This window comes from Pseudorca crassidens, chromosome 5 (genome assembly GCF_039906515.1).
Source record: "Pseudorca crassidens isolate mPseCra1 chromosome 5, mPseCra1.hap1, whole genome shotgun sequence".
Classification (NCBI taxonomy): Eukaryota; Metazoa; Chordata; class Mammalia; order Artiodactyla; family Delphinidae; genus Pseudorca; species Pseudorca crassidens.
In genome coordinates, this window is record NC_090300.1 from 146,995,866 (window position 1) to 147,007,927 (window position 12,062).

The following is a 12,062-nucleotide window of genomic DNA, read 5'->3' on the forward strand; positions in this document are numbered from 1 at the left end:
ATTGACTTTCAACTGAGTTCTATCGCAGAAAACTAAGATCAACCTTGCTGAACTCAAACGAATACTGTTAAAGTTATTTCCCAAACCAAAGAGTCAGGGACTTCTGCTTTTCATTCACTGGCATAAAATACAACGTTAACAACTGGGTGGTCGATAGTGATCTGTCCAAGTAACACACGTCTCCACCCTCCACCTTGGCTACCTTTCTGCTCCTCAGTCCACTAAGCCCCAAACAGCAGTCCATCTTCTCCCTTCCCAGTCCCCTGCATTCTGGACAGTCTCCACGCGCCCTTCAGATCCACTCTCCAACCTGCTCTGTCCCGAGGGGTAAAAGGCTGAACCCAACCTCCACAGCGACCGGCTCCCCTGCCTGCTGGATTTGAACAGTGGGTCCCCACAGGAAACAAGGACAGGAGGCAGGGTGGGACATCGACTTACCCACTGCATTACCCCTGCCAGGTTCAAGCAGCAGTGGTTTCCTCCTCTGAGCTGAGGCATGGTCCTGCCCAGCACCCACCCTCCTGCCAGTCTGGCCGCTCGCTGGGAGGCCACAGCGCCCCACTCTTCCAGGTTCTGGGCCTTCGCCTCCCTTGTGCTGGTTCCCCAAACCCTGCCCACCTTGGTCTGTCATCGCTTCATGATATGCTCTGTTTACCCTTTCTGTTTCCTGCCAGGAGCTGGACTTGATACACTCTGGTATTTATTACCTCATATGGGCCACAATAAACCTTTGGTCAAATTAAATAATATCTTCTTGGCACTCACTCTTTAATGATTATCCCACTCTCTAAGAATTCTCTGTCTAGTTCATATTTCTTCTTTTTCCTTTTTTTTGGTGGCTGTACCACGCGGCTTGTGGGATCTTAGTTCCCCGACCAGGGATTGAACCCGCGTCCTCAGTAGTGAAAGCGTGGAGTCCTAACCACTGGACTGCCAGGGAAGTCCCTCGCTCATATTTCTATGGGCCAGAATAATTCTTCTCTGAGTTGAAACAGAGATCCCCCTCTCTTCTCATTAATATCAAACTCCTGGGCAATTAATCTCAGAACACCCCACAAATGTTTTAGAAATCACTTAGTGCAGTGCTTTTCAAACCCCACTGCTAAGAACCCAAGTGCCTCAGCGATGCTTATGGTTCTGTAAACATTTAATTAGTATTTCCATTTTACAATATGTTTTTCGCTGTTTTATTTGGAAATAATTTCAAACTTACAAAATGTTGCATGAATAAAAATAATACAACGAAAACCCACATACCCTTTACCCACACTTACATACTGTTAACACTTCACCACATTTGCTCATCATTTGGACCATACACAAGCATACACACAGTGCATTTTTTCAGCCAGTTTAGAGTAAGTTACATATATCATGGTCCTTTACTTCTAAATACTTCAGTGAACATTTTCCAAGAATAGGGATAATGTCTTAGTTACCCAGTATACACAGATGTCAACTTGAGAAAAATTAACATACCTTTACCTAATCTACCACAGACGTTAGAATTTTGTCAAATGATCTAAAATTGCCCTTTACAGCATTTTCTTCCTTCAAGGTACAGCATCTAGTCTAGGATCAGGTATTGCATTTAACTGTCATGTGTCTTTAGTCTCCATTAATTTGGAACATCTCCATAGCCTGTGCTGTCTGTATGACATCACAATACATTTTTAACAATTTAAAAATCATAACAACATACATGGAAGAACCATTTCCAGCTAGCATGGTGGTGCAGCAGATCAATCCTCCCCCCCAAGAACAAGTAGGAAAGCAGAATTTGAACAAACCAGAAAAAAGTTGTTTCAAAGTATCTGAGAGTTACCAAATCACGTAGGCCTTGAGAGCCGAGACCTAGAGAAGAGGGAGCTGCACTGAAGTGAGCAAGCCCAACTTCCCAGCCCACTCTTCCCCAAGGCATCTGCATATTCAAAAGCAGCACAGGCAAAGAGGCAGCAGAGCTAAGCAGAGCATCTCGCCACGGAGTACAGAGCTACTAGGCAGCCGAGACCTAGGGCAGGCCATGATCCTGGAGGAGATGGAAGCACAGGGAAAGCGCAGAGGGGCTGCAGAGGGAGGCGGGCGGGCGGTGAGTGGAGAGAGGCCAGGAGGCCAGGCAGAGCTGTCATCAACCTCATGGCGCTGGAGAGGTCAGAACGGAAGGTCAGCGCACTTCCCTGGTGCTCCAGCGGGTAAGACTCTGCGCTCCCAGTGCAGGGGGCCTGCGTTTGATCCGTGGTCGGGGAACTAGATCCCACATGCATGCCGCAACTGAGAGTACGCACACTGCAACTAAGACCTGGTGCAGCCAAATAAATAAATATTTAAAAAAAGAAAAAAGAACTGAAGGTCAGGCAGGGTCCACCTAGATGGAAGGACTCTGGGAAAGGACTCAAGCTCTCAGTTAGACCCCCCTGAAGAGCTAAAACCCTAAGAGGGAGAATGAACTAGACACAGGCCAGCTCGAACTCAGACTGAAACCAGCCGTGAACCAGCTCAATGCCTAACTGGATTTAGGTGAACTACTCTGACTCCATTCTAACTGACTGAGAGAAGCCGGGGGAAAAAGTCCTTGCTGGAGAAAAATATCAAATCCAGAGACTCTACACACTTCACTCTTTAAAATCCATTAATCAATAAAAAAAATTACCAGAACTACCAACAGGAAAAACAGACAATACAAGCAGATCAACAGGTGATCCAGACAATGGATTTATCAGACTCAGACTCTGAAATAACTGTGACTAATATGTTCCAGAAATAGACAACAAGAGAGTTTCATCAGGGAGCTAGAATAAACAACAATCTAGTAGAAAATCAACACAAAAACTAATAAATACTAGTATTTAAAAATAATTTTAAAGTAAATAACAGAGCTAATAAAGAATTGAGAATCAGACCACATAGAACTAGCTACTACGACAAAAGTCACTGTAGCACAGGAGGGAAAGACTGCCCTTTCAATACACGGCACTGGGTCAGCTGGCACAGATGGCCAGTGGCTATTTTTATTTATTTAGTTAGTTAGTTTTTGTGGTACGCGGGCCTCTCACTGTTGTGGCCTCTCCCATTGTGGAGCACAGGCTCCGGACGCGCAGGCTCAGCGGCCACGGCTCACGGGCCCAGCCGCTCCGCAGCACGTGGGATCTTCCCGGACCAGGGCACGAACCCGTGTCCCCTGCATCGGCAGGCGGACTCCCGACCACTGCGCTACCAGGGAAGCCCGCTAGTGGCTATTTTTAAAACAGACGTAGACAGCATAGATCATACAACACCTTCATCACCACAGAAGGTTCTACTGGACTATGCTCACAGAGGTAAGGTGCTGCTGTACAGATTTCAAATTACACAAAGTAACTTCTTCTCTCTGCTAAAAACCTAGTCAAATATCTCTCCAGTATATCATGGCTGCACTTCTTTGCATTCATTGCTGATATGCACTCTACTAACATTTAAATATATTTATTTAAACAAATATTTTAAGTTAAAACTAATGTTGCAAATTTTAAAATGTCAGTAATGACACTGTAGTTTATGTTTGGCGTCAACACGTAAAATTAAATAATTCCAACGCCTCTGAGACTCTGAGTGAATATCTGACAGACTGCCAGTAAGGTGGCAAGTTGTTTTTAAATTATATCATTTAACATCTCAAATGCAACATAATTCATTTGGAAAGTGTCTTCTATAAGACAATGAAAATTTAAACAGGCTGAGTGACTTTTCCATCATCTCTCTCCAAAATGAACACCTACCAAGAAAGGCAAGAAATTCTTAGACTTGGTGACTTAGTTGTGAAACAAAAATATCTGACCCCTCTGATTTCAAGCTTCAAGATCAGTTTAATTGAAAACTGTCCTCATGTTACAAGGTGAGCTGTTTAAAACATTTCTCATTTGCAATTCCTTATCTCTGGGATTTGTCTTTTTCTTGCTACTTAACAACCACAATTAAAAATAGAAACTGGACACTGAGGATGGTACTGCAACCGTCTTCCAAAATGTCTAACATTAAATTTTTGTTTTCATCAAAACACCTTCATTGGGGACTTCCCTGGTGGCACAGTGGCTAAGAATCCGCCTGCCAATGCAGGGGACACGGGTTCGAGCCCTGGTCCGGGAAGATCCCATATGCCGCGGAGCAACTAAGCCCGTGCGCCACAATTACTGAGCCTGTGCTCTACAGCCCGTGTGCCACAACTACTGAGCCCGTGTGCCACAACTACTGAAGCCCGCACGCCTAGAGCCCGTGCTCCGCAACAAGAGAAGCCACCACAATGAGAAGCCCGCGCACCCCAATGAAGGGTAGCCCCCGCTCGCCGCAACTAGAAAAAGCCTGCACGCAGCAACGAAGACCCAACACAGCCAAAAATAAATAAATAAATTCTAAAAAAAACCCTTCATTGTACCCACTAATTTTAAAAGTAAATGTTATAAAACTGAATTTTTAAAATAATTATGCAGGAAATACAACATTCATTTATTTTACATATTGAACAACCATATACTATATAAAATTTTACTTTTTTAAAAAAAGCAGGATTCTCCCAGTTTAAAACAAATTTGTGCCATGCGCTGATGTAGTAATACCTCCTTCACTGTTGGAAGAATGTGCACCAGAAGGGATGACAGAAAAGGGGGGTGAGCTAACTTTTACTGAGTACAGTTGAGCCCTGAACAACACGGGAGTTATGAGTGCTGACCCCACCCCACCCCCCAAAGTACAGCTTTGCAGTCAGCCCTCCACACCCGCCGCGAGGAGGGCTGTGCGGCGCTGCAGCATCACGGGGACCCGTTTACTACACGAGTGTCCAGGGCCCCTCCACCTGAGGACGTCCTCGTCCTCTCCATGGAGGGCGACCCAGCCCCACCTGTACCAAGCACGTGCCAAAGGGGAGCTCACTGTAACGCTTGATGCCTCCAGTGAGGCAAGCGCGGCTGTCCTCGTTCTAGACAGGGAAACAGCGGAGACGGCCCACAGCAGCAGTGCACAGACCACTCCTGCATCCCCGTATCCCCCCGCTGAGCTCTGCGCCCACCTACGGAGCCTAACCAGACCAACCATTTCTTCTCACGTCCTGTCCACTCCATCCATGCAGCCACAGTCCACACTCTAACGTCAAGTCCAGACCTTCCTTGATGAGCACTTTACCATTAATTTGTCTTCACCTTCCAACCAAGTCCTCAACCTATCCTAACTTAGATGCAAAAATCATTCCCCTGAAAATGTCATTTTCATCACTATTTTGAAGTCATTTCCATGTGCTAGTTTCCAACGGCCTCTGCTTTCGAAGTTAAAACAATAATCCGTGGTTACTCTGCCTTCCTTAAACTGCTCACATTTACTGACATCTGCTATACCCCGATCTCTGCTCCACATGTCAAGCAGAGAAGCTAGCCGGTTAACCCACGAACAATCCTGCTCACTCCCATCTGTGACTTTCACACATGCCTTACCCTAGCCTAAAACATCGTCCCACTTCCCTTCTAATAAATCATGCCTCTGCCCTCAATGCTCATCTATTCCCCAAAGATTCTCAGGCAACACCCTTGTAGGATTATTCCGAACTCCACCACCTACTGCCCAGTTTCCCAAAAGAAACTCAGTTACCGTGCTAGAGGCAGAATTAAGTCCCATTCACGACCCGACACCCATCACACCACCCTAAGCCCTCTGGCTGGCTTGTGCAGCCTGAGCCCATCCAAACCATCCAAAGATCCACACCTATTCTCCTAGAGAAACTTGCCCTAAAGTCAGGTGTGTGGCTTCCCTCTCCCTCCTCCCTGCCTGCATCCACTCCTACGTTGCCCTTTCTCATTGCTTGAGACGGGAGGCACACAGCAACTCTGACACTGGTCAAAGCCAAGAACTGTCCTGGACCACAGGCCAGTGAGAGGGAGGATGAACCCACATGTCAAACAGCTCTCGCTGCCACCGTGTGATTCTTGGATTGACTCTAAGGGACCCCTTTTCAAAGCGATGGCTCATGTGATCCCTCTGGGAAGACAGGCCCTTGGGAAGGCCGAGGAAGGGCCATCAGACCTAGTCCTCACAAAGAGATAAAGGGGCGGGGGGGTGATTTTTGTTTTCTTTCATGTCACCTGAGTGGTAAGAGCCAAGGAATCCCCTGGCAGCCCAGTGGTTAGGACTCCGCACTTTCACTGCCGAGGGCCTAGGTTCGATCCCTGGTCTGGGAACTAAGATCCCACAAGCTGTGCAGTGCAGCCAAAAAAAGAAAAAAAAAAAGAATTCAAGAGCCAAAATTAAGTGAAAGATGCCTCTTAGGAGGCCACCTTCTAGGCCAGGCCTCAGACCAGAGAAGCAGAAGTCTTCAAGGGCCAGCTCGTGCTCAAGGTTCACAGTGAAGCCGGCCACAAGCGCTGCGGTCCACTTCGACCCTCCCTTCCTATACACCCGGTGACCTGCAGCACACACTAGCCTCACGAGATACCACTGCAAATTTAAAAAAAGAGCATGCAGGAACGGGAGGCTGGGTGGTCCCTTAGGACCAAATACTCAGCCAGGCACAGAGAATATAACGGGAGACCCTGCCCTTCCACCAATTTATACTGTAAGATGGGACTAAAACCATTCTGTCTGAAGGAAAAGTACAGGATGCTATGACAACATCCAACAGGAAGACAAATCTTGTCTAGGCAGTCAGATAAGGAAATGAGTCTGGGCCGGGGGCTAAGTCCAATAATACAAATCCTTTCAAGCCACGGTACAGTTTTAAGGTTTGGGGTGGTAGGGGGTTTGGGTCAGAGTTTTGTTTGTTTTTTGGTCTTTATCGTAAGAGCAAAGAGAAGCCACTGAAAACTGACTTAAGCAGGGGAATGACATAATCAGACTGAATTGTTAAAAGTTACTCAGGCTACAGTATACAAAGTGGACTGGCGAGTGGCAATGAGATAATGCTATCAGGAGCAGAGATTCAGGCACAATGACAGGGGCCTGGACTCGGTGGAGGCAGTGGCGATGGAGGTGGTGGACGCATCGATGCAGGGAAACGTACAGGACTTACGGGGAGACAGGCCGGGGCTGGAAGGGGAGAGAACAGTGAGAGGAGAGGTGGGCAACAAGGAGGATCCCAGGTCTCTGCCTGGATGGTGGTGCCCTGGGGAGGCTGGGAAAGCCTGGTGTCCAGTGGGGTAGGGGCGGGATAGCATGAGTCAGACGTGAGAAAGTAAAATTCGCCTGCTCTGAGAAAGTGAAAATCTGTCCTGCAATTTGCTGGGCTGGGATAACAGACACAGAAAGCTGGCTGCCAAGTTAACAGGAAACAGCATTTCTCCCAAGGACACACTGCAAGAGTAAAGTGTCATGATGAACCCTTCTTTCAGTGGCTACTGATTTCTTGTTCAGAGAAAGTTTACTCTTTAAAATCCTAGACTATCAGAAATTGTGCTGTTTGGAATTATACTAGTAAGGAGGAGGAAACACCCACTCTCGCCTGCAGGGTTGCAGTCACTGTGACACAGAGCAGAGCCTTGATAGCCAGCTAGCTGCAGAGCTTCAAATAAAGGATTTCTAGACCTGATGTACCACCATCTACCTAAATTTTGTAGTTTTCAACGAAGCAGGACCTGGGGCCACTGCAGTGAGACCTGATGCTGACCCCTTCACACACAGACCCACTATGCTTGGAGCCCATGAAATCACAGCTCCACGTGCACTCCACCTAAACTCGGCCCTGCCTCAAATCCTACGGCAACTCTGTCCTTTCCTTTGTTGGCAAAATGCCCAGCAGTCCCTCTTGTGTGTGGTCTCCCTCACTGCAACGAGCCAATAATCTGCCCTTGTCAGAATACAGGTCCTTCCTGATGGCTGCAGGCTGATAACACTAAGACAAACACTTAGATTTTTTTTTTTTTTTTTTTTTTTTTTGCGGTACGCGGGCCTCTTACTGTTGTGGCCTCTCCCGTTGCGGAGCACAGGCTCCGGACGCGCAGGCTCAGCGGCCATGGCTCACGGGCCCAGCCGCTCCGCGGCATGTGGGATCTTCCCGGACCGGGGCACGAGCCCGTGTCCCCTGCATCAGCAGGCGGACTCTCAACCACTGCGCCACCAGGGAAGCCCCAAACACTTAGAATTTGAAATGAATGTGAAACAAGCGAGAAGAAATGCCAAGTAGGAGTTAGATACAGGGCCCTGAGCCTGGAGAAGTCAGGCTAGATAAAAACCTATGAGACACTGGCATCAAGATGGCAACTAAAGCTATGTGTGTGCCGAGGTTGCCCACGGAGAGGCCACGTAGTGAGGAGACAAGGGGGCCTACGCCTGAGCCTCGAGCACCTCCACGAGCTGAAAGGCTGCTGCAAAGAAGGCTGACTCAGCAAAGCAGACCGAGAAGATCAATGGAAAAGAGGTGATGGTGTGGCTGGGGAAGACCAAGGGCTGTGAGGCAAGATCTCCTAAAGCCTAACTTTGATCAAGTCGCCATGGACTCACTTGTGGGCCTCGTTTTTGTAACCACCAGCCTGATTCTGACAGAGGACTAATCTCCAAAAATTGACTTGCGCTCACCAACTCATGAGAAGACCCTGACGTGTTCTTCAGAATGCCAGTTCATTAATTTTCAGTGAGAAATACAACTACCCAGCAGGCTGACATACTCAGCTGCTGATCAGCACTTTGCTTCCCGAAATGAGCACAAGATCAGGACTAAGAAAATTAAGAAGACAACGACCTGGGGCTATGGTAACCAGTGACAGAGGGCACACCTGGCAGCATCCCAGCAGGAAACAAGGGAACCCTGGTGTGGCCTTTATGGAAAGGACTACTTACAGGAGGGACAGCAGGGGTCAGAGACCCAAAAGGGATGGGAAGGCACCCAGGGACTAGCAGCAGCCCTCCAGCTGAAAGAACGAGGAGGGGAAACAGCGCTCCTGGAGCCCAGCGAGAGCTGCGGGTGGCTCCCGGGTGCGAGTCACAGCTGTGGAGGAAGCGGGGGGAAACACCCCACACTCCTTCTGCCCACTGACGCCTTCTATCGGTGAGCACCCCTGGCAGCCTGCAGGAGCCCACCTCGCAGGGCACCCCACTGGGCCGAGAGCGGATCTGAGGATTCCAAGAGAGAATAAACAGGCAGGGAGCCATGGCAACCATGAGCATTCTCCCCTCTAACTGGACATGGCTGCCCCCTTGACCAGATGCTTTTCCACACACCAGAAACTTGTACTGTTGAGTCCAGATGCCTTCTTGCCTGGACTAGCGCTAAAGACATGACCTGGGCCTCCCAGAGACACCTCTTCTAGAGGCTAAGCAGTGATGGCAAACGATCAAACACAACGGTAAGTTAGCCTTAACCCCTGCAGGCTGACTTGATAGTAACTCGGCCTCAGTCAGGCAAGTACTGAATCAATCCGAAACAGCTCCAAGAACCTCAGCAGGGCTCCTAGACTGACACCTGACACGATGGCTGAGCTCAGACCTCAGAATCTGAATGCACAAGTCCTAGCAACTTAAATCAGGGCTAAAGCTGACCCGCTCCTCCATCGAGAGAAGTATCTCTACAGACACAGCTGACCCCCTGCAAGGCTGCTGCATGGCGAGATCCTTAAGTGACACAAAAGAGACTTAATTTTTGGAATAGAGCTTTTAAATGATAAAGCATAAAATTCTTCCGCCAAAGATGAAAGGGGGAGAAAGGAGAGCTGGTAGCAGATACTCAGAAAGTTGGCAGCCCTTTTCCCCAACACAAATTTGCACACAGCCAAGTTGCTCATCGTGGGCACCTCCCTCCCTTGTCCCTTATCAGACTCTCCCAAACGTAATTACGAAGACGATAACAGTACCTTAAAGGTTATTTATAGTCACCTCACAGCTACGGAAGGCAAACCTGCTGAAACAGACTGCTGTCACCACCAGACACTGCTACAGATGAAGTAACACTCACTTTTTTCTACAATCTTTAATTTCTGGAAGCTTTCCAGCACTTCCCCGTTTAGTATTCTGGGTAAGAAGTCCCGTATTTGCATCACTTCAGTTGTCAGTCGTTCCAGGTCCTTCTTTCTGACTTTAACAAATTCTTCTTTGGTTCCCATATGCTAAAAGAACAAGCACACCTTAAGATTACTACACTTGTCCTCAGATGACTAAAACCAGCAGCCCAAGTGAGCCTGCCTCCTCCTTAACACCTCCTGGGTTCACAACTGTTTCAAAAGCACGTCTTCACCTAACGTGCCCTCCACTATGTACATCACAGCCAGAGCGGTGAAGCCCCAGCCTTCAAGTGACGAGCCAGGTTTTCCAAGCGCAAACGAGGCCCTACTGCTGAAAGCCCAGGGAAACGCCAGCAACGTTTTCTTAACGCTCCGCCAGCGCCACGCTCATCACGAGGAAAATGAATTTCACTGGATTCCTACTGGGTGCGCCAAGCCCCTTGCCGGCCAGCACGCTTCGTGTTCACCACAGCCCTGAAGGCTGTCCCGCTGGGAAACGGGGGCACAGGCAGGCTAGGTGACTCTCAGGAACCCCAGGACCAGGGGACACCAGCAGGATCTGAACCCGGATGCGGCTCCAAAGTCCATCCCCCCCGCTCGGGCACCACCACGTGCGGCGGCTGTGACAGCCAGGCAACCGTGAGGCCGAAGAAGCCCGACCCGGCGACAGGGCCTCCCGGGCGGGGACACAGGAGGCACAGGAGCACGCCCACCGCCCACCGCTCAGCCTCCCAGACCCGCACGCGCGGTTTCCGGCGATGGGGTCGCCGCCCCCCATCCCCGGCCCAGGCCACGTTGTCCGCAGGCGACGCCCAGGGCCCTCCCGGGCACACTGGGCAAGGCCCAGGCGGGCTGCGGTGCGGCTCAGCGTGGGGGAGCAGAGGGCGCCACAGCCCGGGCCCGCGGACGGCGGGCGGCCCAGCGCCCACACTGACCCGGCAGGTCTCCTCAGCGCCGCCCGCCTCCCCCATGGCCGCCGCAGCCTCGGCTCAGTGCGCCTGCGCGGCGGCGCGCCCTCTGACCCTCACGTCAGAAAGCGCGGGAACGCGTGCACGCCGAGAGTCGGGCACGCAGAACCGTGAGGCTGAGGCCTCGCAGAGACTGGGCAGCCTTCTCGGCGGGAAACCCGGGTGCTCGGGCGGCAAGATCCTGCGTTGGCTCTTCTGGCTTAGCCGGGATTGTAAACTTGTTAACTGCAAAGCAAAAGGACAGTGAGACCCACGTGTAAGTGTCCTGTGAAGTAAAGCGAATCAGGCCTCTCCTGTTTGGCGGGGGACGTCCGATCAAGGGGCGATGCGTTCAAGGGAACCGGCGGCCGTTGGCCCAGCCTCCGCGCTCAGCCCAAGCTCCATGAGCAAAGGCCGAGGCTTTCCGACCACAGGCTGCTCGGGAGGTCTGCCCCGGTAGGGGGCCTTCGTGCAGCCGGCTGCTACGTAACTGAGACGACCACCATGAACTGGGAGACATCACCCAGTCCATTGCTTTGCCCCTACACGCCCACAGAGTTCGCAAAACAAGGTGCAGCCTGTGCATTCAAAGGTACCGGTTCCCGCACAACTACGACTTCGTCTGTCTGAAGCCGGCCGCAAGCCGACACCGCCGAGTCCCCGGCGTGCGTGCCCTCCAGGCCCGCGGGCGGACCCACAAGCTCACGCTCCCAATCCTCGCGGCAGGGACACGGGCACTGGCGGTCGCCGGTCGGAGAAGTGAAGCCCGGCCGCCGCTAGGGCGGCCGGGGAAAGAGCTGCCCGCAACGTCCCGCCAAAATCCCCAAGGGCGGCCTCTCTCCCCCGCCTCCACACCGCCCAGGCGGCCCGAGGAGTCCAATGCGATTAAAGACTCGGTGCCGCGTATCCCGGGGACCAGCTGCCGATCGGATGGGGACTAAGTGGAGTGGGCGCAAAAATGCTAGATGACGTAACACTGGCCATCCGTCTCTTCCTGGCCAACACCCAACGCTGGCTAACCTCGCAGTCAATGGCCCTGAACTTTGGCGACCGAGAGGCTGCGGAACCGGGCAGGCGCGACGCGAACCTGAGCTGCGGGGGCCCGCCCCCTGCCCAGGCAGCCGCGCTTGCTCTCAGAACGCGCTGCGAGCGGCGTCCGGCGCCTTTGTGA

The 12,062-nt window shown here is 51.0% G+C and overlaps 1 protein-coding gene across 5 annotated transcripts in view; it reads right to left on the reverse strand.

Annotated features, from left to right (window-relative positions):
- The window catches only part of HSF2BP (heat shock transcription factor 2 binding protein), an 83,635-nt gene extending 71,593 nt beyond the window's left edge, over positions 1–12,042 (reverse strand). For 2 of the 5 annotated variants that reach the window (XM_067739609.1, XM_067739605.1), the window contains exons 1-3: positions 11,912–12,042; positions 10,880–11,137; positions 9,899–10,049 (exon numbers count right to left, since the gene is read on the reverse strand). In XM_067739609.1, the coding sequence (XP_067595710.1) occupies positions 9,899–10,049; positions 10,880–10,915 (187 nt within the window). In that variant the 5' untranslated portion in view covers positions 10,916–11,137; positions 11,912–12,042. The other 3 variants (XM_067739606.1, XM_067739607.1, XM_067739608.1) reach the window with 3 other exon arrangements.
- Between the last annotated feature and the right edge of the window lie 20 nt (positions 12,043–12,062).